This window comes from Ahaetulla prasina, chromosome 2 (genome assembly GCF_028640845.1).
Source record: "Ahaetulla prasina isolate Xishuangbanna chromosome 2, ASM2864084v1, whole genome shotgun sequence".
Lineage (NCBI taxonomy): Eukaryota > Metazoa > Chordata > Lepidosauria > Squamata > Colubridae > Ahaetulla > Ahaetulla prasina.
Window position 1 is genome coordinate 122,300,754 of NC_080540.1, and position 26,907 is coordinate 122,327,660.

Sequence of the window (26,907 nt, forward strand, 5' to 3'; positions counted from 1 at the left end):
AAATTTCTAATATTGTGTTCAAAGTTTCAGAAATGAATGTGTGCTGAAAAGTAAAAGCTTTTGAAATATATTTCAGTAAATGTTCAAATATCATTTGAACATATCAAATATTACCATCACCACCATTACTATTACTTCTACTGATGTTTGAATTTTGATTTCATCCAGAGAATCTGATTCACAAAAGCACAAACATTTTCAGGCTAAAGATTGCTTTTAACCTTTCAGTGGTATGACAGGACCTTAACCACCAATTTTAGACTGAGTGAAACCATGCCAAATATTAAGATTTATTCCATTTGAATGTAATTAAAATAAATTAAAAATAGTTAACATTTAAGAATTATTTTAAAAATATGTCATTAAAAATGCCGTTTGGCATTGTACTGTTATAGAGACAAAACTGATTTTGAATTTAATAACTGCTGCAAGACTATTGATTGCACAATATTGGAAGAAAGAAGACTTACCTACAATTGGAGAATGGATTAGTAAAGTATCAAATTTAGCAGAAATGGCAAAAATTTCTACCTACTTGAAAGACTGTACACAAGAAAAATATATTTTGGAATGGAGAAAGTGGATCGATTATATTCAAAATAAGTATCAGATTAAAAAATACCAATTAGTTTTTGAGTGAAGTTAGGAATTGCTATGTATGAGAGTTTAAGAAAGAAGGGAATTGATAGTGTGATGGTGTGAAATGGAATATGTTTTATGTTATATTTTAGATTATGTTTGTTAGTTACAATACCCTGTATTCTGTTCTGGGAAGTCTCGGGGGGGGGTAATGGAGGGGGGAAGCGGAAGATTATAAATTGATTGATTGCCATTGTACAGGAATAATGGTAGAATTAAACAAGTTGGAATGGTGTAAAGTCGGGACTGCTCGGTAACTACTCCCGAAGGGAAAGGGTAAGGAAAGAGGAGTAAAGAAGGAAGAAAGTAGGTAGGCAGGTAGGTAGGTAGGAAAGAAGGGAGGGAGAAGAAAGGATAGGAGGAGAAGATAGAGGGTTAGAAAGGATGGTAGTGAGAAGTGGGAAAGAGGAGGGGAAGTAGAAAAGCGAGGAGAAGGATGGTGGGGAAAGTAGAAGAAGGATGAGAAGGGTAGAAAGGATTAAGGGAGGGAGTAGCGGTCGAGCAGGCCTGATTGAGCATAATTTGAGTATAGGATCGATTGTTGGATAAGTGATTGTATTGTACACTGGTCAAATTGTGGGAATTATTATGGAAAATAAAAAATTTTGCCCGGAAAAGACCTTCTGACAAGCCGGGGAATGACAATGGGGAAGCCGGATTCACATAACAACGGTGTTACCAACTCAACACCTGCAGTGATGTCGCTTAACAAATGTGGCAAGAAAAGGCGTAAAATGGCGCAAACTCAAATGTCCCGCTTAGCAACATAAATGTTGGGCTCAATTGTGGTCATAAGTTAAGGTCTATCTGTACAACCATCATTTGTGTTGTAAATGTTGTACCTTGAGGAAGGTATTTTTTTCTTTTTCTTTTATATACACTGAGAGCATATGCACCAAAACAAATTCCTTGTGTGTCCAATCACATTGGCCAATAAAATCTATTCTTTAAATCTGTAAAAAAAAAAAAAAAAGCCGTTTGGCAGCCTTTTATGAAAGCATTTTAGTGACACTGGTAACCAAAATCTAATCAATACTTTCTTGTCTCTGTTGAAGTACACAGATGCCGTAGTACAGAATGAGTTTCATAATTTGAATGATATGTAATATAACTTTTAATTGATTTCAGTGTTTCCAATGGGACTGTTTACCCCCCTTTTGATTTACCATCGGACAAATGGGCTTTCCACTGGATGGAACATCAATTAATTTTGCCTTGCCTATCTGAGGATATGACTATCTTTCGCTCTTATTCCTTCATGCGATACTCTGCACATGAACTCTTGCGCCTGCGAGGTGCCCACGCCTTGCAGGAATGGCCCGCCTCATTACCTAGGGCCGGCCTCAATGACGGGTCTTGGGACCCACAGAGGTGGCATGCGTTGAGAAAGAGCCTTTGGGGATTTTTAAATAGGGAATTTTTAAGGGGAGGGAGGGTAAGGGCGGGTGTTGGGGGAAACCCATTGGGGGGGGATGTCCAGTCCCAGCACGTGCTCACGGCATTACTTTAGTTGGTCTGAAGACAGGGGGGGAGTGGAATGTGCAGAGCAGAGAGTGTTACTCCATCAGTACGGTAAGTGGGAGAGGCAGATATGGCGGAGGCAAGGGGCCGTATCGTTCTTTAGGAGCATGTGTTCGATGTTTAAAAGCGATCACGTGCTCCGGTCCCTCAGTCCTTACTCGTTCCCCGGGTGGTCAGGACCCTCAGAGCTTGGGTCTGCGGCTAATGCTTTGCAATGCCCGGTCCGTGGTTAATAAGGCTCCCCTGATTTGTGATCTGATTCAGAGGGAGTCAGCGGACTTTATGGGCATTACGGAGACCTGGCTGGGCACAGAGGGGGGTGTACCCCTGGTTGAACTGTGCCCTCCGGGTTTCCGTGCATTCCATCAGCCGAGGGCCCAAGGTAGGGATGGGAGGGTGGCGGTTGTGATTAAAGAGAGTCTGGAGCCGAGGGAGTCCACTGTACCTCAGATAGCTGGTTGTGAATCCCTCCTTGTGAAGTGGGGCCATCAGAATCAGATGGGTCTGTTGATCACGTACCTGGCTCCTTGCTACATGACTACAGCCCCACCTGAGCTACTAGAGGTGCTTGCTGGGGTGGCGGTTGAGATTCCCAGACTTTTGGTCTTGGGGGATTTCAACTTGCCATCGGTCAGCTTGTTGTCAACGGTAGTTCAGGAGTTCCAGGCCTCCATGACGGCCTTGGATCTGATTCAAGTAACTGATGGCCCTACACACATTGGGGGAGGCACACTAGACCTGATTTTTATCTCCGGTCAGTGGGTTAATGATCTGGAATTAGGAGATAGAGTGATGGAACCGGTGTCATGGTCAGATCATTTTCTTCTTCACCTAGACTTTCGGACCGCCGCCCACCACCGCAGGGAGACGGAGCCAATGCGTTGGTTCTGTCCCAGGCGCCTGATGGTCCCGGAGAGGTTCCAGACAGAGCTTGGGCCGTTCCCTGAGGATCTTGCCCACGGCACGACTGAAGAACTAGTTGCGGCCTGGGAACGGGCCGCAGCTGGGGCTTTGCAGCCTCTGACCCGGCGTAGATCTCAATTGGCTCCTTGGTTTTCCGAGGAGCTGAGAGAGATGAAACGCCAGAGAAGATGCTTAGAGAGCACTTGGAGGTCTAGCCATTCCGAGGCTGATCGGACACTAGTGAGGTCTTTTACTAAGACCTACCTAGTGGCAATGAGGGAGGCGAAACGTTCTTACGTTTCCACCCTCATTGCATCAGCAGATAACTGCCTGGCCGCCTTGTTTCTGGTGACCCGTTCCCTCCTTCATCAAGAGGGATGGGATGACCCTTTACAAGGACAAGCTGAGTAGTTTAACGGTTATCTATACGATAAAATCGTTCAGCTTTGGGATAGTTTGGACCAAAATTGCGATGATCCAACCGAGATCTTGTTGAGGTCGTTTGGGATGAGTTTGATTCTGTGGCTCTTGAGGACGTGGACAGGTTGCTGGGGAGGTTGCATGCAACTACATGTTTACTGGACCCGTGTCCCTCCTGGTTACTGCTGGCTACTCAGGAAGTGACACGAGGCTGGCTCCAGGGGATTATAAATGCTTCTCTGTTGGAAGGGGTTTTCCCCGCCACCTTGAAAGAGGCGGTGGTGAGACCCCTCCTCAAGAAGCCTTCCCTGGACCCAGCTATTTTGGGGAATTACCATCCAGTCTCCAACCTTCACTTTGTGGCGAAGGTTGTAGAGAGTGTGGTTGCATGGCAACTTCCCCGGTACCTGGATGAAGCTGTCTATCTAGACCCGTTCCAGTCTGGTTTCCGACCCGGTTATAGTATGGAGACGGCTTTGGTCGCATTGGTGGATGACCTCTGGAGGGCCAGGGATAGGGGTTGCTCCTCTGCCTTGGTCCTATTAGATCTCTCAGCGGCTTTGGATACCATCGACCAATGTATCCTGCTGTGCTGGTTGGAGGGATTGGGAGTGGGAGGCACCGTTTATTGGTGGTTCTCCTCCTATCTCTCCGACCGGTCGCAGATGGTGTTGACAGGGGGGCAGAGGTCGTCCGCGAGGCGCCTTACTTGTGGGGTGCCTCAGGGGTCGATTCTCTCGCCTCTCCTGTTCAACATCTATATGAAGCCGCTGGGGGAGGTCATCAGTGGTTTCGGGGTGAGTTATCATCTGTATGCTGACGATACTCAGCTGTACTTTTCCACCCCGGAACACCCCAACGAAGCTGTCAAAGTGCTGTCCCGGTGCCTGGAAGCCGTACGGGTCTGGATGGGGAGAAACAGACTCAAGCTCAATCCTTCCAAGACGGAGTGGCTGTGGATGCCGGCACCCCGGTACAGTCAGCTGCATCCACAGCTGACTGTTGGGGGCGAGTCACTGGCCCCAAAGGAGGTGGTAAGCAACTTGGGTGTCCTCCTGGATGGACGGCTGTCCTTTGATGAACACCTGGCGGCCGTCGCCAGGAGGGCCTTTTACCAAGTTCGCTTGGTTCGCCAGTTGCGTCCCTTCCTTGACCGGGATGCCTTATGCACGGTCACTCACGCTCTGGTCACTTCTCGGTTGGATTATTGCAATGCTCTCTACATGGGCTGCCCTTGAGGTGCACTCGGAGGCTGCAGTTAGTCCAGAATGCGGCTGCGCAAGTAGTAACGGGAGCCACTCATGGCTCCCATGTAACATCACTGCTACGCAGTCTGCACTGGCTTCCTGTGGTCTTTCGGGTGCGCTTCAAGATTTTGGTTACACCTTTAAAGCGCTCCATGGCTTAGGACCCAGGTACTTACGAGACCGCTTGCTGTTACCTTATGCCTCCCACCGACCCGTACGCTCTCACAGAGAGGGTCTTCTCAGGGTGCCGTCCGCCAAACAATGTCGGCTGGCGGCCCCAGGAGCAGGGCCTTCTCTGTCGGAGTTCCGACACTCTGGAACGAACTTCCCCCTGGCCTACGTCAAGTGCCTGATCTTCGGACCTTTCGCCGTGAGCTAAAAACACACTTATTTATTCAAGCGGGACTGGCGTAATAGTTTTATTAAATTTTAAATTGGGTTTTACTTGGTTTTAGGGTTTTTAAATTTTCAAATTTTAATGTCGGCCTTTTTTGTAATTTGCTTTGTTTTAAATTTTGGTTTTAATTGTATATATATTGAGTTTTTATTCTTGGCTGTACACCGCCCTGAGTCCTTCGGGAAAAGGGTGGTATAAAAATCTAATAAAATAAAATAAATAAATAAATGTAATCTGAGAGTATCTTCTTACTATTATCTAAAACAAATAAAAGTTTTTGACCTGAATGCTCATTGTGCTTGTTTATTTAACCAAAAGCATGAACAATATGAACAAAATGAAACTTACAGATATCTCCTCAACCTTAGACGTAGCAGAAATTTCTAAAGCTACACCTACAATTTTTCAAACGACTTTACAGGATTTTATAACCTGGTGACTAAAGAAAAAAAATCTCAAAAGGGATGAAGCTGAATTCATACTAAGATGAACATTTTAAACAGAAATGTGAAGATAGTTCTCCCCACCCCCACTGGAAATGATTAATAAAAAGGACTCATCTCTGAGAGACTAATTGTGAATTATTTATATGAAAAACTAATAAACAGTTGGAAGAAACTGTAGAGGGACCCCAATACCTGTGTAACCCGGAACCCCAAAAGATACACTCTTGGTAATTTCTCTCTGATCATATAACTCTGAATCATTTATGGAAAATTACTTTTATGTAAAAGCAGAAGTTATCTTGCTTGGCAGAGGCATGTGTTGTAAGCTTGAAGGAATATTTCTACATACTGTAACTGTTTACGTCTTAACCCCTGGAACATACTGGGTAAAAATAGGGTAATGAAGAATAGGGTACTGAAGGTGACTAGTGACGCGTGTCAGAGGATGTCTCATGTCTTGGAAGGTGTATGAAACTACCATGTATAGTCAACCTAACTTTGAACCAATTATGTATAACTTCGTGTTTTCCTGTTTTGCTACTTTCTCTACCAGTTACTATAAAAGAATATGCTTGGGTGGTGCTAGGGGTCCAGACTTTGTTTTCCACATGAGTGGAAGTCTGTACCTATTTGCGCAGATAAATAAATAAAATAATTCTTGTTTCTCTAATCCTTCATGGTCCTTTCTCCTTCAACTGAAATGTGGGCGTAGCCCCATAACAAAACCATAATCATAATTTTATTAGGTGCCATATAAAAACAGAGTGATGCTTATTCGTAAAAGCGTTCAGAGACATAATAGATGTGCAGAGGAAAATTGAAGCAGAAAATGCATCATAGACAAGGTGAAGTCATAACATGTTAATCTTTGACTGTTAATGGTAAGAGTCTTAAATGTGAGCCATTGTTTTCTGAATGATGTCAGAGGTGAAAAACTGACATTCTAGTGATGGATGGATTTCTGGTTGAACTTCACTTGTGCTGCTCCCCTCCAGTCACAACATTTCAATAGTTCTGTATTTAATACATTGGTACCAGATAACTTGTGCTAGAGTTGAGTTTTTAAGTTAGAATACACCTGTGTGAAAGCATATCTTACCATCTATTCCACATTAATCTATTCCAAATTGATATAAATCTGTGAGAAGTCAGATCAAAAGTGATGGTCAATCTATGGGAGAGAGCAGATCCCCAATTAATTAATTGCTGGGATCTTTAAGGGGAAGAAAGGGAAGCAAAAGAGAAACTGGAGTTAAAATATTGAGAGGCTCATTGTGGGAAAGAGAGCAGGTAATAAGAAATGTGGGATTAAGAATTTGGAAAGAAAGACACTACAGCGAGCTCAGTACTAGTACTCAGTACTGTTAGGGTGTAATATGACCAGTTTCTCAGTACCTGATCAAAACTATGTCAATTTCATGGAGGAAGCCTTTCTCTTATTCAGCCACTACTTGCTGCCAGCCAGATTCTCCAAAGGGAAACATCCTTATTTACTCTTTTAAATGGTCTTTCTCCCATTTAAAGGGGGGGAGGGGGGAGGAAAAATACTTTTTTTTGAAATTGATATAATTTTAATGGCTCTATCTTGAACTGTTGCTACCATCAAACCGTAAATCTGAGACAATTCTGATTTGTTTCTGATTTGCCTTAGAGAAGACATGAAATGAATGTGACAGAGGGAGAAAAAAATAATTCCCATTTGTTCATTTATAGACAATGAATCAATGGATAGTACTGGCTTTCCAAGACTTCTCCCCAAAGGATTTTAGGATTTCCAAGATAATATTTATCCCAGTTATCTAACAGCCATCTTTTCGATCTTCAACATCTATCTGACATTTAACAGATAGTAAATGGTTAACAGACAATCTGACCGCGTTAAATTCTAAAGCTGGTCGTTTTTTAATTCCATTTCCTGCTTTCTATTAATTGGTTGATGCTCTTTGTCTAATGGAATTTACATGCTATGCTTACCGCAAAAGTATCCACTCTGGCATATTTTAGGAGAATTACGGTAGGAACTGGGTCTCCTAGGAGTTTTTTAAAAAAGCGTTCCACCAACAGAAACTACCCAGGACTCTTATTGACAGTTTTGGCTTGCTGCTGCTTGGCACAGAATTAGAGTTCGGCAAGGGGAGATTAAGGAGGCTGGTTGCATTTTACTTCCTTCGTGAATCAGAGATTGCTGCCATGAAGACATCATCAGTTGCGGAGGATGAGCCCGATATCCTACAGTATAAATTAAAGTATACCCCTGATCTAAGATGCGAGAAGCAAACAGACTTGGTTCCGGTTTGCTATCGCTGCAAATCCTGCATCTTGTCCTGGAAGATTTTTTCCACCCGAGAGTGGTTTGTTCGTGCCAGCCAAGCAACTCAGAGGTCGTTCGTGCTGGGGATCATCAACCGATTCGAAAGCCACGACCTCCTGAAATACTCATGGAACCTCCTACAGGCTATCGATACCAAGGACTTTAACTATTCCCGTTCCAGCGTCAGCTCCACCTTCAGAGCCTCTTCTTCTCTGGATCGGGCAATGGATCCACAGAAACTGGCGCAATCCATGGCGGATCTTTGGAGATGGTTCGAGGGCGCCTGTTTCTGGACCAAAGCAAACTACATACTTCTCTTGCTCCAAATGTGCGATTCACATTTGTTGCTGATGGCTGCTACTCTGATCCGTATCCTCTTAACTGAACATGAGAATGCCATGTCAGAAAACGCGGAAAAAGGTAAATTTCACTATTTGCCAGAACTGTAGGAGCTATTTTTGGCATTCAGAGAGGGGTGGGGTGGGGGGACGGCCAGTGTTTTAGTTGTCGATGTTCCACCATCAGGTCTAGTAGTTAAAGCACCAGGCTGAAAACTGGGAGACTGAGTTCTAGTCCTGATTTAGGCTGCAGCTGCAAGCCTAAAATATGACTTTGAGTCAGTCACACTCTCTGGGCTCACCTCACCGGGTTGTTGTTGCAGGGCAAATAGGAGAAGGGAAGACTATTAGGTATGGTTGCTGCCTTGAACTATTTATAAAAATAATAAAGATGGGATTAAAATCTAATAAAGAAATGAAGAATGAAGTTCACCCAAGGCATTATCCCATTTTCATCACTCAGAATATCTAATGATCATCAGTTAGCTTGCAGCATTGCTGTGTATCATACCTATAATACCATCCTATATCTGCTGTTCAAGGAAAAATACACTGAGTGCAAACGGAATGATTCCATGGGAAATAGATATATACTGTATATATCATGTGACTGCAGCATAAATTGATATTCAGAAAATTATTGTGTGGATTGCAGTTACCTGTAATAATTTATGTTCTCAATTTTTGTAACACCACACACCCACCAGACTCCTGCAAAGCATAAAACACAATACAAAAAATAAAATTGTGTGCCATCAAGTTATTTTTTACTCCTAGCGACCACAAAGATATATTTTATTCACCAGTATATATCCCCAACCTGTTCTTTTAAGTCTCCCAACAATGTATCCATTGCTACTGGAACTGAGTTCATCCACCTTGTTGATAGTTCTCTTCATCTTTTTTCCTTCCATCTTTCCTAACATTTCAGCCTTTTATTCTGTGTTGAATTAACAAAATTACACTCACAGGGATCTCCTGTTGATAATTTCTAATCCTTACAAGCTCTGGGGAACTTCGTTTTTATTACCTTCCTAAATACTGGGAGGGCGGGTGCCACCTGGATTTCTGGGAGGGAGTCTGTTCATATGTTGTCTACTGCTGAGTTTCATAAATAATTTTGAAGAGAATATTTGCAGCTCAGGTTGAACTATGGGGTCCTTGGTGCTTTCTGAGGTTGCTATTGGATAATGAAATTTCTACAAGAAAATAGCCAAATTCAGAGAGTGTCAAGGGCCCCACAATAAAATACATTTGTTGTATGCTACCCAGAGTGACTTGTTTTGTGAGATGGGCAGCTACATACATTTGAAAAAATAAATGAATAAATAAAAAATGTATTATTTTCACAATTTTATTTCCATATTTTGTCTTATGTTCAGCATTCCTTAAGGTATATACCAATATATACGACTAGCCTTGTGGTGCAACCAAAACAATCTGGAACTGAACACACTCAAAACCGTAGAAATGGTGGTAAACTTTAGGAGAAACCCTTCCATATTTCCACCTCTCACAATACTAGACAACACAGTATCAACAGTAGAAACCTTCAAATTTCTAGGTTCTATCATATCGCAAGATCTAAAATGGACAGCTAACATCAAAAACATCATCAAAAAAGGATTCAGAAAGCTCAAACTGCCCAAGGAGCTGCTGATTCAGTTCTACCGAGGAATTATTGAGTATGTCATTTGCACCTCTATAACTGTCTGGTTCGGTTCTGCAACCCAACAAGACAGACACAGACTTCAGAGGATAATTAGAACTGCAGAAAAAACAATTGCTACCAACCTGCCTTCCATTGAGGCCCTGTATACTGCACGAATCAAGAAGAGGGCTGTGAAAATATTTACAGATCCCTCACATCCAGGACATAAACTGTTTCAACTCCTACCCTCAAAACGACACTATAGAGCACTGCACACCAGAACAACTAGACACAAGAACAGTTTTTTCCCGAAGGCCATCACTCTGCTAAACAATTAATTCCCTCAACACTGTCAAACTATTTACTAAATCTGCACTACTATTAATCTTCTCATCGTTCCCATCACCAATCTCTTTCCACTTATGACTGTATGACTGTAACTTTGTTGCTGGCAATTCTTATGATTTATATTGATATATTGACCATCATTTGTGTTGTAAATGTTGTACCTTGATGAAGGTATCTTTTCTTTTATGTACACTGAGAGCATATGCACTAAGACAAATTCCTTGTGTGTCCAATCACACTTGGCCAAAAAAATTCTGTTCTATTCTATTCTATTCTAAACTCCTACGAGGGGAACTTCTGCCAGACTGTTCTGTGGTGAGCTCATCCTTATTTCCATTTTCTGCCACATGTCCAATCACAACTAGAAGCCTTTATCTGGCTGTTCCCAAGAGAACACAACTAGTCTAGGGAGATGCTTATAAATAAGTAAGCAACAATAAAGAAGCAACTTTTTACGGTGTCATTCTCGTTCCTTGTGCCTGACATACTGTCTGGGACTGAAAGTTGGGTCTGGAACGGTATCAGATTATTTTTTCCTATCAAAGTGCTGTAAAGCATTATGGAGTGGTATATAAATCTAAGTGCTATTGCTTTTGCTAAATGCCCAAATCTCAGTGAAATAGCTGAAGAACAAGAAGTTGGTTTCTCTTCCCATATGGAGCCATATTTTTGTGAAATTGTTCTGCTTTCACTTTCCTTTTGTTCTTGCTCAATTATTTTCATCTTTCAATCTATGACAGAAGAAGACTATGTAAAGTGGAGCAAATCTGACATGCGTCCTCTTCTCCCAGTGAAATCTGCTACGCTTTCCCAAATGGCTGAAGCCCAGTTTCTTTCAAAAACAAGCAGCGTGTTTGGTATGGTTTGATTTTTTTTTACTGTATAGCATATACAATATATAATGTAAGTCATTTTTAATATGCAGTTTTCTTCATGTGAACACATTTATATGGATAATAACACTATTATTTATATTGAATAAATGAAAATAAAAATGCCCAGTGCAGTGTGGTCAATCTATGCCCACTTCTGGATATTTTTTATTTGTCAGCATGAGTTTCTCATAAGGAAATAGAAATTTTATTTTGGATTAGATTGAAGACCTGTATATAACTTGTTCCAACAATGGCTGATTACTGCACATGTACAGGTAAAGCCTGTGCAGAGGAAATGAATTATGCAGCATATTTCTCCCCAGAAACATACCTCTTACATTCCCTTAACATAGATTTAACATTTAATGATAATAAGCATTAGCAAGTAAGGTGACAAAGACTATGGATTTGGATAGTTTATGAGGAGCACAGTGGCTTGTGTAGTTAGGACACTGTTTTGATAAGCAACAAGTTTGTTTGAGACCCGAGTGCTGCCGTGGAGCAGGGTGAGTGCCTGTCCTTCACTCCAACTCCTTCAGGGACATGAAAAGAGCCCCCAATTGGTGTGTATCAGCAATGATGATGTCACCAGCTAATTCTTTTTCAACCCAGAAGTGCTTTCCGGGTATTTGACACAAGTGTAATGTGATACTTTTTGCAGTGTTTTTCAAACTTGGTAATTTCAGATGTGTGGACTGGTTGAGGGCTGGAAGGTTGGCTGGGGAATTCTGGGAGTACAAATTCATGCATCTTAAAGTTGTCAAGACTGAAAAAATAATGGTTTATTGGAAGAAGGGTTCTAGCTTGCTTGCCTCTTCAACCTCTCTTCTAAGAGGAATAGGCCTATGTCAGTTTTCTCTATTGCACATGGTAAACAATGTGGAATCCAGTAGTTCATCTAGGAATTGCTCAGGTTTTGCATTTGGGTTCATTGATGTCTTATTGCCCCTGCACAGTATAACTTGTACCTTGTTTTTTTCCCCTTCCTTACCACAGGTAATCTCCGTGTACAAAAGTTGTGGTCCAAACAATCAGAAAATGTCTTCAAAAAAGCACTGAATGATCTGGAAAATGAGACTAACTACTTTGCAGTGCTGACTTTGCACCCAACCATTCCACCTGCTTCTCCGCAGCAGTCCCCCAACAAATCCAGAGATTTCATCCGGTATCTGCCTATCCACTTATCAAAATCCATTTTGAGTAAGGATCTTATATCTCTTCAACCTTTCTAGGGCTTATCTTCAATAGCCACCCTCCCCACTCATCCGGTTTGGGATGCTTTCTGTTAGGTTCGGGCAATGACGAGGCAGGAGACGATACAAGTGACAACAGCTCTGTAGTTTATTGTGATCCCAGCAAAACCCAACAGGCAAAAACCCCTCTTTAAATAGTATTTTGGCTGAGGCATCAGCCAATCAGCAACGTGCATTTTCCCGCCCAAATTTCCCTCCTAAAATTCAAATACATTACACTCCTCCCCTCCCAGAACACATTGTACCATATTTACATAGTTTTTTGCATAACATTTGCATGTTATTTTTCCACATAGTCACACAGGTAGACAGGGCGTCTCCTAACTCGTTCTGACCTGCGCAATTCATTCCCTGGGAGTGAGTCGAGCTGGTCGGAGGGACTGTTTGTTCCTCCCAGCTCCTCCTCTGGGCCATCCGGCCCTGGATTATTGGCAGAGTCGTGCCTGCTGTCCTCTGGAGGAGCCGGTTGGCGTCGCTGGATTTCTTTAGACTCAGCTAAGTCCTCCGATCGCCTCGGAGTTGATTCATTTAGCTGTTGGTTCAAATATTGGGTAGTCAGGGTCTGGCTGTTTGGTTTCTGGATTGTTTTGTATTCTTTTTCGTAATTGATCTATGTGGCGTCTCCACACTCGGCCATCCCCCATGTCCACTATGTATGACTTTGGGCCCGTCACTCCTACAATTGTTCCCTTTAGCCACACTGGGCCCTCACTATAGTTATGTGCCCATACCGGGTCACCTGTTGTCATTGTTCTGTTTTTTTCCTTTGTGCCTTGGTACCCATCAGGGGAGTATGTTGGGTTTAACCGATCTAGGGGGCACTAGAGTCTTCTACCCATTAATAACTCCGATGGGCTGCGGCTGGTGGTCACACAGGGAGTTCTATGTTGGACTGCCAGGAAGGTATCAATTTTGGATTGCCAATCTCCTGGGCTAATTCTAGATAGCGCTTCCTTGGCACTGCGTACGAAACGTTCTGCAAGTCCGTTCGTCGCCAGGTGGAAAGGCGCTGAGAGGACATGTCGAGTGCCCTCTTCTGCCAAGTACCCCTCAAACTGGGTGGCCGTAAATTGTGGGCCATTATCGGATACTAGAGTGTCGGGCAACCCGTGTGTCACAAATAGATGTCTCAATACTGTGATTACAGCTTCCGCTGTTTTAGTTTTCATAAGTAAAATTTCTAACCACTTCGAGTAGGCATCTACCACAATTAAGAAGGTCTGCCCATGGAACGGCCCGGCAAAATCTATATGGATCCTGGACCAAGGACCCTGGGGTTTCTCCCAATCCCTTATGGGGGCTGTTGGGGGTAGTGGCCTTGATTCTTGACATGCTTGGCATTTCCCTACCTGGTCACTACTGTCTTTATCCATTGTGGCCACCACACGTAACTTCTCGCTAGGCTTTTCATCCTTACAATCCCCGGGTGGCCCACATGTAATAGTTCCAACACATGCCCTCGTAATTTCTCCGGAATAACCACTCTATCCCCCCATAACAGACAGCCCCCTTGTACCGACAGTTCCGAATGCTTTTTTGTAAATTCTTTGAAACGATCCCCCGGTGCAGTGGGCCATCCCCTCTGCACCCAACCAATCACAGTTCTTATGACAATGTCTTTGTAAGATGCCCTAGTCACTTCCGTAGATGTGACTGGGCCAGAGTCCAAAGAGTCAATTAACAAGACGGGCGTCCCTGGGCTCGGGTCTTCAATAGTCTCTGGCAATGGGCATCTACTTAAAGCGTCCGCATGTCCTAAATCCTTGCCCAGTCGGTGAGACAGTTTGTACGAATATGCTGCCAGGAAAATAGTCCAACGGGTCAGCCTGGGTGATAATGCAACCGGTGTTGGACGGTCCCCCGCCAATAGTCCCAATAAAGGTCTGTGGTCTGTGACTATTTCAAATTGCTGCCCAAACAGGTACTCGTGGAATTTTTTAACCCCAGAAACTATAGCCAGGGCTTCCCGGTCTAGTTGGCTATCGTTCCTTTCCGCTGCGGTCATCGTACGGGAAAAATATGCAATAGGGGCTTCTGAACCGTTCGGTAACTATGGGGTAGGGGCGGTAGAGGACAGCCCCTACCCCATAGGGTGATGCATCACAAACTAGTACTAGTGGCAATGTCCCATTGTACTGAATAAGAAGGCTATCGCTGGACAATAGATTCTTAACTCCTTCAAATGCCTTAGCCTCAAACAGTCCAAACAGCTTTTTTCGCTAGCAGTTTATGTAGCGGTTCGGCTACCATTGCCTTATTTTTTAAAAATACCGCATAGAAATTTACAAGCCCCAAAAATGCTTGTAATTCTGTTTTATTTTTGGGGGTTGGGGCCTTTCTAATGGCTCGCACTTTGCTCTCCGTTGGGTGGATGCTTTCCTTATCTATCCGGTAACTCAAGAATTCTACAGATTCAACTCCTATCTGGCATTTGTTGAGTTTAACCTTAAGCCCCGCAGACCTGAAAATGCCCAAAACCTTCCGCAATTTGACCCCTAATTCTTCCAAGTTTTCTGCCGATACCAGTACATAGTCGAAATATGGAACTACTCCTGGTAGACCTTGTAGGAGTCGCTCCATTAGGTTTTGGAATAACCCAGGGGCTACACTAACTCCGAACTGAAGTCGAGTGCATTTAAAAGCGCCCCGATGTGTGACAATTGTCTGCGCTTCAGCCGTTCCATTGTCTACCGGTAATTGTTGGTAGGCTTGAGCCAGATCGAGTTTGGCAAAGACCTGTCCCTGCCCTAACGAGTGCAACAAATGTTGCACTACGGGAATGGGGTAAGCACTCTTTTGCAATGCTTTGTTAAGCATTGCCTTATAGTCAGCACAAATCCGGACTGATCTGTCCGGTTTGATTGGGGTCACTATTGGTGTCTCCCATTTTGCATGGTCGACGGGGACTAGTATTCCCTGGCTTACTAATTTGTCTAGTTCCCTGTCAATCTTGGGTTTGAGGGTGAATGGGACCCTCCTAGCCTTTAATTTAATGGGAGCCACCTGGGGGTCCAAATTGAATGAGATGGGGGTCCCCACGTACTTGCCCAGGCCGTCTTGGAAAACGTCCTCGAATTCTCTCAACAATTCGTCCTTCAGGTTGACTCCGCTTCTGTGAACCCCGGTTACTTCCATGCCCAAGGCTCTGAACCACTCCAGACCTAGCAAACTGGGCAGGTTTCCATCTACGATGGTGATCGGCAGGGTTTTCTTGAATTGTCCATATTTCACTCTGATGGACGTGACTCCTCGAACAGGGGTTCAGTTCCCCTGGTAGTCTTGCACTCTCAGCTTTTGGGGTTGCAGCTGGCGTTTCGCGACATCTGGTCTGGCAGGTCCTTTGCGATTGTGTCCCAAGACATAATCGTGATTGATGAGCCGGTATCCACCTCCATTTTACACTGCACTCCTTCGATGTATGTCTTGGTGAATATTTTCTTTTCTAGCCGTGTCGATGTGTGGCCACTCACACAGTGGTCTGATTCAACTTCGCACCTTTTTTGAATTGGCCAATCCCTGGCCGCTTCGCTGAACCGGCGCCCTATTGATTGGCCGGTTTGAATCTTTGGCGGGGAGGTTGGGAGGCTCGACAGGCCTGAGCTATGTGTCCTTTCTTTTTACACCGCCAACAAATCGCGTCTTTGAACCTGCAATTCTGTCGTTAGTGTTGCCCTCTGCAACTCACGCACTTGTCCCGGTCACCTCTCTCCGGCCTCCCGGTGTGGAAAACCTCTTCCTCTTCCTCACCGTCCAATTCGGCCTGGATTTCTTCGCTGTGGACTGGCATTGCTTTCGCCGCGGCATTCGGCATGTTCGGCTTTTGTAAAGTTTCCGCCGTTTTGGTGGACATCTTGTGTGCCCTGGCCTCATCCTGGGCTATTGCCAGGGTTAGGTTGCTTTTCGACAGCAGCCGCCTCTGTAGTCGGATGTCCCTGACCCCACAAATGAGTTGTTCTAATAAAGAGTCCTCCAAGTCTCTATATTCACAGTGGTTTGCGGCTTTCCTTAATGTGGCCATGTACACACTTATCGATTCGCCCTCTCGCTGAACTCTTTGCCTCAACTCAAACCGTTGTACAAACTGATGGCACCGGCGCGTAGTGTGCTCGTAGCATCGTCTGTAGCGTTTGTCATGGCACCGACTGTACCGGCGTTGGTTCCGACAGCGATTCGGCGGTATCGAAGACTTCTGGCCCACAGTGGCTCAGGAAGTAAGCGCGCTTCCGATTATCCGATACTCCTTGCAGTTCGTTAACACTCGAAACGAGCCATGTACGACCCCCATTTCTCCTTGGCTGGGTCGAATGGCGCTGGCGGCGTATAGCTAGACATCGCTATGTATCTGCTCTTAATACTGGCTGGGTTTTTAAACTAATTCGCTCCTTCAGCTCTTTTCCTAGTCTCACTGCCTTCAAAATCCCACCTTCGTCGCCAATGTTAGGTTCGGGCAATGACGAGGCAGGAGACGATACAAGTGACAACAGCTCTGTAGTTTATTGTGATCCCAGCGAAACCCAACAGGCAAAAACCCCTCTTTAAATAGTATTTTGGCTGAGGCATCAGCCAATCAGCAACGTGCATTTTCCCGCCCAAATTTCCCTCCTAAAATTCAAATACATTACACTTTCCTTGCAGGAGCCCATTCAATCAACCCAGCTTCCTAGCTGACTGCAACAGTGCTGAATAAGTTATAAATGTTCCATGTTCCTCAGAAATTAACAAGTATGCAAGTAGATAAACAAAGCAATCAAAGGTGACTTGGAGAAGGAAAAGCAAGGAGTGAACTGGCCAGTATTTCTCCCAGATCCAGAGATCTAAAAGGGCTATATTGACAACACAGGAGATTGGTAAAAGAGGTTAACAGGGCAAAGATAAGATATATAGGAACAAGGTTTGCCAAGATAAAAATAATCCAAGCTACATGGAGGTTTAGGAATTATTTACAGTATGAGCCCAGCTATTCAGCCATGACTTTAAAGTTGTTTCTTGATGGAAGCCCTAAAATATTCTAGCATCAAGAATCATCCCTGCTGAGTCTGAGAAAGTGTGAAAACTGTTCAGGCTTGTAAGAGTGATGGCTAGTTTTAATAGTTGCATTTGTTGTTTTAAAACTGTTGATGGCAGATGGAATCAGTCTTCAATTTAGAATCTGAAGCCTACTATGTTTATCTCAGTTTTGTTTTCGTTATTATGGCGCTAAAGCAGGGGTGTCAAACTTGATTTCATTGTGGGCTGCATCAGGGTTATGTTTGACCTCCGGGGGCTGGGGTAGGTGGGGGCCAGGGTAGGCAGGGCCAGCTTGACATCACTCGTGTCGGGGGCGCCTGTTGTGGCCCAAGTGCCCTGCTAGTGCAAACAGGCTCGCAAGCTCTGTTTCCGGCCACAACAGGCTGCTGCGGTGAAAATGGAGCCTGCAAGGGCTGCTCGCAGCCCTCCCAAGCCCCATTTTTGCTGGCAGAGGCACCGCAGGCCAGTCCTTCACTCTTTCCAGGGCAGCTCCGTGGGCCAGATCTAAGCATCCCATGAGCCATATCCGGCCCACAGGCCTTGAGTTTGACAGCCCTGCTCTAAAGTCTCAGAGATCCCAAGAACACATTTTGCTGCTTGCTTATTAAGCTAATTCCTTTATTAACAGCCTCTGATTAATAAATCTGGGAGGATTCTGCTTTACTATAATCAAACCATTTTTAAATTATTGTAACCAGGGAACAAACTGGCAATCTCAGTTGCTACTCTGCTCTTCAACTGAGCTGATGGGGCTCATAACTGATGAAAAAAAAGAGAGAAATAGTAATTTTGGTCAAAATCAATATGTTTTTCTTTTGGATTTTCCAGGAATGTTAGACATGAAAACCTTAGCACGATGTGCCTCTGTAAGTCCACACTGGAACTTTTTGGTCAAACAACTTAAATGTGACGTAATAGCAAATTATGCCCTCCGAAGTCAGATTTCCTTTTTTCAGGTATGTATAGTAGATTCATTTCCTCTTACCCAAGCATTGACATGCATGGAGAAAATTCCTTCCTTGTGATTACCTCACAAAAGAACAGGACTTTTTAGCTTTCAGGCCCCAAAGAGCTTCCTTTCCACTTAGCACTATTGTCCTCTTCTTCTTCCTTCAAGCTGCATCTGAGAAGGCAACTTTTAAGTTTGAGAGCTGATCAGCTTAACACCTGGAAGAGTATTCCCTGGAACACATCTGCCTGACTTAATGGGTTTATATCTAGCAAATGTTCAATGACTTGCTATTCATATGAATATTGTATTCATTCCCAATGAAAGATCTGCCTTGCATTGTAGGGTCTTATAAATGCTCAGCTCCATCCAGTTGCCCCGACTCTGCCCTGAATTAAGAGATTATAGGTTCATAAAAAGGAATTTACAATGATTTTATTCTCTAGTGTGGGTATTTCCTTCCTCCAATTAACAATGGAAATTATGATTGCAGGGCTAGTTTTACTATTAGGCAGAGTAAAGCAACTGGCTCAGGCAACAATCAGTTCTCCCCTCTCTAATTTTATTTATTAAATTTATGAGGTGTCCATCTTGTCCAAAAATGACTCTGGGTGGTTTATAAACATTAAAACTACCACACATTAAAATAATAAAGAAAACATAGCAATAGCAATAGTATTTAAACTTACATACTGCTTCATAATGCTTTACAGCCTTCTCTAAGTGGTTTACAGAGTCAGCATATTGCCCCCAACAATCTGGGTCCTCATTTTACTCACCGGTGGAAGGATGGAAGGCTGAGACAACCTTGAGCCGGTCAGAATAGAATTGCTGGCAGCCAGCAGTATTAGCCTGCAATACTGCATTCTAACCATTGCACCATTATGGTAATAAACGTTGTTAAAAGATGGGTAGGAGGGGAACACAACATACATGGGGAGAGGTGGGGTGTTTCCTAATCCAATAACCACCTCTAGAAGGGTGCATTCCCATTGGAGCTCTGGGCCAGTTGGCAGAGCCAGGTTTTCAGGCCCTTATGGAAGGTCAAAAAGGAGGGTGTGGATCTTGCATCGAAAGGTACGATGTTCCAAAGAGCAAGAGCGAAGGAAGAAAAGGCTATCTTAACTATGCTCCCTTCAAGTGTGTCAGAGGGTTCTGTTTTATTGCCAGTCATCTGCCATTATTCCAACTGAATCTGTCTGTCTCTCTTACAGTAAATGTGACGTGGAAAACTTGATGAGGCCACAATTATACCTTAGTCCCCAACTGCTTGTTTTCTTGCTCTGAATTAGATGGCTTGTTTCAAAATGATATCAGTGCCAAAATCTCCCTGCACCATTAAATACAGTAGATTGAAGAAAGCCATCTCTAAATTTGACCTTTGTGAAAGGTCAAATTCAGAGATGGCTTTCTTCAATCTACTGTATTTAATGTTTACTATATTTTTGTAGCATTTTGGATTTACCTTTTCAGGAATATACTTATTTAAGGAACTGTATATCCTGTGCAGTATTATGAATTTGCAATTTTGCTATCTGTTGCAGGGCTTATGTCCTAAAGGAGCAATTTCCACCTATGCCAAAATAGTAAAGGTTGCTATTCCTCGCATAACAGCAAATGGTGATATAATCCTAACCAAAACTAAGAAGCAATTCAAGGTAGATTGTGGATGTTTTTCCTTCTTGGAATTCCAGAACTGATTGATGGGGAATTCTGGGATTTTACATAGTTATTATATATGGAAGGCAGAGCCTAGTTAATTGTGCCTGGGCTTGGGAGCTCAGGATGGATAAATTTAATTTTTACTTGCATGAGAGATCACCAAAGAATTCTAAGGCTGCAGATTAACCCAGAAAACCAAATCCTGGCAGATTTGAGTGGCAAATTACTTCTGTGCTATTGTCCAGAAACCTTCATGAATGAGTTCAGCACATTAGACTCAAGGCATTTTGATGATAATTTCTCACTGCTATGTGGCAGATAGAAACTATCAAACATAGAAAGGTGGAGCTTTGCTGCCCTCAACTGTACTGTTTCTCTTTCCAAAGGGAGAAATGTCAATGTGTAATTATGGGAATATGTAGATCTTTTTGTTCTGGTTATGCAGCTAAGGAGGAGGAGATTTGGGGAGAGAAAGAAATCCAGCACTTCTGCCAGCTTAACTAGGAAGTCACATATTTCCATATATGCTATTTGCTTTCCCTTTTTCATCATCTATCACTGTCACTGCTTGCTTTGCTTGAAGGATTATGAACCGCAGCAAACTGCAAGTCAAAGTGAAGACATTGAATACATGCAGAAAGCATATCATGGCCAGGAGACAGACACTATAAAATTAGAAGAAAGGAATGTCTTCTGCAGTGGCTACAATGTTCGTATTCTAATAAACAGGTATGTGTCTAAAATAGAATTTATTTACCCTCATCCAATTCTCATTCATCTTGTCATGGAGCCAGGTTCTGGATGAGTAGAAGGGAAAACAGAACAGAGAAAGTCTATTAGGTGACTTGCCAAGGGACTAAACATTCTAATTAGTGATATCTGGCTGCTGCCTATATAAGAGACTTGCTTTGCTTCTCTTTTCCTTCCTGTCTCCTGTATGAATCCCATGTAGGAATTCTACTTTTGGACTTTAAATCCTTAGACTAGCTGACAACTTTGACCTGGCTCTTAAAATGGTGAAGGTAAAGGTTTTCCCTGTCAAGTTGTGTCTGATTCTAGGAAGTGGTGCTTATCTCTGTTTTTTAACCAAGAGAGCCAACATTATTTGAAGACATTTCCCTGGTCATGTGACCTCCATGACTATACACCAAGGTACTCAGAATGCTGATACCTTCCGAGTGAAGTGGTACCTATTTATCTACTCACATTTAATTGGTTTGAACTGCTAGGTTTGGGGCAAGTAATGAGAGCTTACCCTGGTGCTCGGATCTCAAATCCGGGCTGTCAGTTTTCCAACTGACAAGCTCAGAATTGAACCATTGAGCCATCATGTCCTTTGAAACTTTGAAACTTGAACTAACTTGCACACTCCACTTTGAAAATAAAATTGCTTTGCTTGATATTCCTTGCTACATTGTTAACTCTGCTGCCTGAAAGTAAAACTGATAAATGCCCAAGAAACTACATGTGTGTATGTGGCTGAAACCTGAATCAGGATACAGTACATCTCATCAACTCACCCATAAACATATAACTCCACAGCACATGGAAGAACTATCCTTCCAAGCTCGTGGAAGCATCTTTGTCTGGAAACAGTAAGTTTGGGTTATTTTAGACCCCACCAGTGGAAACAAGGAAAGGGGAATGTAAAAATTACAGTATGTCTGTTAAAATAAATCAGGGTCCTAATTTAATGTTTGCTTTCTACTTCAGTCTGGATTCCAACCGAGTGATTCATAGCACTGCTGGAAGGTTATTGGCCTTTGGTTCTTTAGATCGAAAAATCCGCTTTCTAGATATAGAGAAGATTAAAAGTGTCCCTCCTATCTTCTTTGGGCATGCTGGTAGTATCAGATCCTTGTATCTCCATGAAGACAGAGGATTCCTCCTGAGTGGCAGCTATGATCTCAGTATCAGGTGAGTGCTTTTAATGCTCTTTCTTTATCCCAGTTTAATCTGCCTTTTTCAGCAGTTAGTTTCCATTTGGGGCAACAGTGAAGACCAGTTTGTTTTATTCTAGTTTTTTCTGTTCCTGTTTGTATGGTGTTCATTTACCATTCCCTTGAACTCTTTTTTTAGAATGTGGAACATCAGAAAAGGAACCTGTGTGAAGATTTTTCTGGGGCATAAAGGGAATATCACTTGCTTGGATGTGTGCAAGACCAGATTTGTGTCTGGATCCAAAGACTGCACAGCAAAATGTGAATATCAGCTTTAATCCCTCTTAGAGGAGTAGGGGGGAAAATCAATGACCTCAGCTAAAGTTGGTAAAGTAAGAACACTAGTCAGTTATATGATAAATGAAGACTCACCTGATAATGAGCCAATCATGACTTTTTCCAACATAAAACAGAAGCATGTTCTCAGTCCAAGAGCTACGCTAGGCTTGACATACCATGCTGAGAACAACACCCCAAAAGTCAGTGAGGCCATATTTCCCTTGCTTAAAAATCCTACTTGGTTCATTGTTCAGCCATGATGGTGCAATGCATTAGTGAAGGCTACTTCTGCTCCCTGCCAATTTGGACATCATATTCTGAACCACTCACTTACAACGATTTAACACAGTATAAGGAATGTAGCAGTGCATTTTTCAAAATAAAATAAAACAAATTTCATTGAATAGATAAATCAAACCCCTCTTCTAAATGCATTGTTCACCTGTTTCTGATGTATAACCTCCCAGACAAGTCTTACTGAAGTTTTTCTAGGTTGGACTGAGTTGCATTAAATGCATTGAAACTCAACTCCTGAGAAAACAGGATGAGCAACGTGCTAAGAAATTACTACATCTTCTTGTGTTTCTTACAGTGTGGGACATGAAAACTGGGCGATGTGTTAAAACTTTCACACACAAAGCTTATGTTTGGGCTGCTAAAATGAATGAGGTTCATATTGTGAGTTCCTGTGACAAGGGCCTCGTGAAAGTTTGGCATGCTGAGTCGTATGTACTAATCAAGGTATGAATCTTCCAAAAGAGTCTGGCCCCATTTCTTTCACATTTAAACTCAGATAAGTAACCAACAGTGCAATTGTACCTACAAGCTGACAGGAGTACTGGAAGAAACAGAAAGTTCTTAAAATACATTTCAATGCAAAGTTCACTTAAGCATCATGCTATAAATTAGATATGCCCAGGAGAGATTGGTCTCAGCCCTGAATCAATTCTCCACTAGTAATTTAAATCATATTCAGTACCCTTTAAAGTGGTATAAAGTCTGTCTTCATTACTGTTATTTATCACAAAGCTGGCTGGATAGTCCCATAACATGGTATAAATCACTAATTTGGAAATATTGGGATCTTGTTTGTACAGTTTTGAGATTCCCATGATACTCTAGGATTTCTTCTTATACAAGAAAAGTTTTCAAGAAAGCAAACAAATTTCCCCCCAAATAAATAAAAAAAAAACTTGGTGAGCTGATTATCACAAACAAGTTATAAGTTTTTAAAGTTTCATCTTGGAATCTTAACGTATTGTAAGACCAAAATGTTGGGTCTCCAAAAAAAAAAAATATTTAAGGAGGAAAAAAAAAACAGAATTTCATTCTTGTATCAGCAACTGAAAGGCCAACTCAAAGAGAAATCAAAAGTATTGCTTTATCTTCTCTATTTTTTTTCTCTAGCAAAGTCAGTGGTTAATATGCCTACCGATAGGGCTCATTGTTCTTTAGCAATGCTCATTCTTCTCAAATGTAATTCATTTTATGTGGAACATCTACTCCTGTGGGAATAAGGATGTGTTCACTTCAGAGACATCTGCTGGGGATATTGTTTATTAAATCTGTAACTGAAATACATCATGATGGGCTAGAGATGCTTATGGCCATTGTTATACAGCATTACTATTTATACTAGTGTACACCAATCTTGGCAGCTTGCTGACTTGGGAATTCTGGGAGTTGAAGTCCATATATTTTAAAGTTGCCAAGGTTGAGAAACAGTAATTCATACTCTCTTATTCCAGTTTAAAGGTTTGTTACTGGATCTTATATCTAACATCTTTTTATTTTGTATAGAGAATATCAGATAAACATTTTACACACAATAAATAGTAATCATTCAAAGCTTTAGAAATGCTTCTTATACAGTATACTTCTGAGCAGGAAAAAACAATACTACATTGGTTATTTTGTAATCCAATAAAGAGGCTAGCTTTACTGATATTTGGGAGTGGGGGGTTAGCAAAAGAAATCTATGGAAAGCCTTTCACACTTTTAGCTTCAATATTTACTGGCAAAGTAAACAATCAGCCACAATAAAAGAATGCCTGAAATCAGTGGTGAAATTCAAATTTTTTTACTACCGGTTCTGTGGGCATGGCTTGGTGGACCTGGTGTGGCTTGGTGGGCATGGTAGGGGAAGGATATACAGCAAAATCTCCATTCCTACCCTACTCCAGGGGAAGGATACTGCAAAATCTCCATTCCCACCCTATTCTGGGGCCAGTCAGAGGTGGTATTTGCCGGTTCTCTGAAACTGCTCAAAAATTACGCTACCGGTTCTCCAGAACCTGCTGAATTTCACCCCTGCCTGAAATTATACCAAAAGTACATAAAGAGAAGCCTTCCCCCCTCTCTTCCTCATCCTCCTTTTACAGGTTTTAGAAGGTCATCGAGGTGCTGTAAAATGTTTGTCATTTGATGAGTGGCATCTTGTGACAGGAAGCAGTGATGGATATATTTTGGCATGGAGCATGGTGGGAAAACACAAGCGATGTCTAATGGCTTTCAGACATCCCAAGTAAGTCTTTTAATATAAAATACATTTTGCATTTTAAAGCTTACCAATCACTCTATTAAAGAATGGATTGTGTGCTTTAAAGCCACTGGGGGAGATATTTTGAAACCATGAAAGAGGGAGATAAATCTTGAAACCAGTGAGAAAGATAGTCTTCTGGCATGAAGGAAGTTATCTTCATTCTGGCTGAATGAAAGATGCAGTCAAGGTCACGACCCAGAGACTGGAGACTGGAACTAGATAAGAAAAACAAGAACAGGCTCAGAAGGATTATGCCAATCCTGACTCTGATTATGGTTCTAATGTTCCTGGAAGAAGAGGCCTGCAATCTAGGAGTATTAAAATCAGATGGAGGTCATGGCCAATAAATATATACAATATAAATAAATATAAATTATCTTTGCAAGGAAAGCTGGGAGACCATTGACTAGAATCTACCTGCCTTCAACTTCGCACTTGGAACAGTTCACTGATAACTAATTGGTCTCTAAGCAGGAAGGAGATAAATATTTCTTTTAATCTATCATCACTTTGCTTCAGCAATAATCTTTTCTCTGCATCGCATTTCCCCCTACTCTGATTTATTGCTCCTTTTGCTGTTAGCATTTAGAATAAGATGCCACTGGCACATGGGACTAAAACTAATGTAAATTCCTAATTCAGGCAGCTCCCTATTTAGCCCACATAATATACAGTGAATGCTTTCATTTAAGAGATTCAATTTGTTTTGGTAGTTATTTTTTCACTCTAGACATGCCAAATTTCTGTCTAGCAATTGCTTTCTTGGTACAGTAGTACAATCACTTTTTCTTCTTAGAATGATTTGTGAAGACAAGTGATTTTGAATATTTTTTTAATTCATAAAAAAAGGAAGGATGAACCTGAAAGATCAGAATTGGACTCCCAACAGACTCTGGGCGGACCAGAATTATAGATGGCACCTAAAGGGTTATGAATGTTTAGCTTTTCACACTGTACAAAGTAAGGTAGATGACACTAACAGAGATATATTCAGGTCTTGTTGCCTAGGTAAAAGGTATTAAAACATTTTTTAAGTCTAGAACATCTAATAACATTTGGAAGTGTCTCATATAGACCCTTATCTCAGTGAATTAGGGAATTAGAACAGTCAGACTTGGAAGATTCTGTTATTATGGCCAATCTCAATAAAAGTAGCTTTATCCATTCTGTTGGGTTAATTTTAGTCTATCTAATAGGGCTGACATCAGTCTTGTAAGTCTGCTGTATAGCTTTCTCCTTCATCAAATAAGGAAACCATTTCAGAACATAATCTGAAATTTTGCATCTTTTTTATCATAGAGTTTGTTCTATCTCTGTACCACATCTAAGTAAAAAAAAATTATACTCAACTTTGGATGAAAAGTTAATCCTGTCCTAATACTTATGTTCTAGATGGTGATAGATAGATGGTGATGCTGAAAGAATCTTTATTTTTTTTTCTTTCAATACTGTAGGCTTTTTAAATAAGTGTTGATAATTTTAAGTATATTAAATAAACATTACTGCAATAAAATTTGCTTTAAAATAATATAATGTATCAACTTTATTAAAAAGTCAACCATTTGTTTTTAATTGCTGATCTTGTTTATAGGGAGGTTCTATCGCTGGCCTTTATTTATCTCAGAGTCATCAGTGGCTGTGCTGATGGGAAGATACGCATATTTAACTTTTTCTCTGGAATCTGTCTGAGGGTTATGAGAGGAAACAGCAGAGGTGACCCAGTGGTGTCCTTCTGTATTTTAGAAAACAGGTATGTTAAAAGTTCTTATTTCCTAATTCAATAATAATAATGGCAATGAAAGAAGAGATATATGGAAATGCTATGAATCCAACCTGCCCCGAGCAACATAGTCTTGAATTATAGATACTTAAAAGTAAGTTAAGTTAAAATTGATGGGTGTTACTTCTGAGGTACATATTTTTAAAGTCTGACTGTTAATGATGCATTGACCTTCCATGTACACTTTCAAACAAAATAGCTAAAGAAAACATATCAATGTAACTTAAACTGAGGTCTTGGGGGAATCTTTTATTTATTGTTTCCTTCTATAAAAAGTTCCGGAGTTCAGTCTTCTCCTGTAAAATTGAAGGTCAATTTGGGTTTTCTGCTTCCACAATACTTTTTATGGGATTTCAAGTATAGCTAAACATTGTTCCCTTCAACAGCTATTATTTCTAA

At 41.9% G+C, this 26,907-nt stretch overlaps 1 protein-coding gene across 1 annotated transcript in view; it reads left to right on the forward strand.

Annotated features, from left to right (window-relative positions):
• Positions 1-7,732: 7,732 nt before the first annotated feature.
• The window catches only part of FBXW10B (F-box and WD repeat domain containing 10B), a 29,358-nt gene continuing 10,183 nt past the window's right edge, over positions 7,733-26,907 (forward strand). Inside the window, exons 1-11 of the mRNA XM_058169660.1 lie at positions 7,733-8,304; positions 10,962-11,078; positions 12,093-12,296; positions 18,185-18,312; positions 19,850-19,963; positions 20,551-20,696; positions 21,681-21,884; positions 22,047-22,168; positions 22,779-22,927; positions 24,568-24,710; positions 26,320-26,478. Of these exons, the coding sequence (XP_058025643.1) occupies positions 7,764-8,304; positions 10,962-11,078; positions 12,093-12,296; positions 18,185-18,312; positions 19,850-19,963; positions 20,551-20,696; positions 21,681-21,884; positions 22,047-22,168; positions 22,779-22,927; positions 24,568-24,710; positions 26,320-26,478 (2,027 nt within the window). The 5' untranslated portion in view covers positions 7,733-7,763. The remainder of the gene's footprint in view (positions 8,305-10,961; positions 11,079-12,092; positions 12,297-18,184; positions 18,313-19,849; positions 19,964-20,550; positions 20,697-21,680; positions 21,885-22,046; positions 22,169-22,778; positions 22,928-24,567; positions 24,711-26,319; positions 26,479-26,907) is intronic.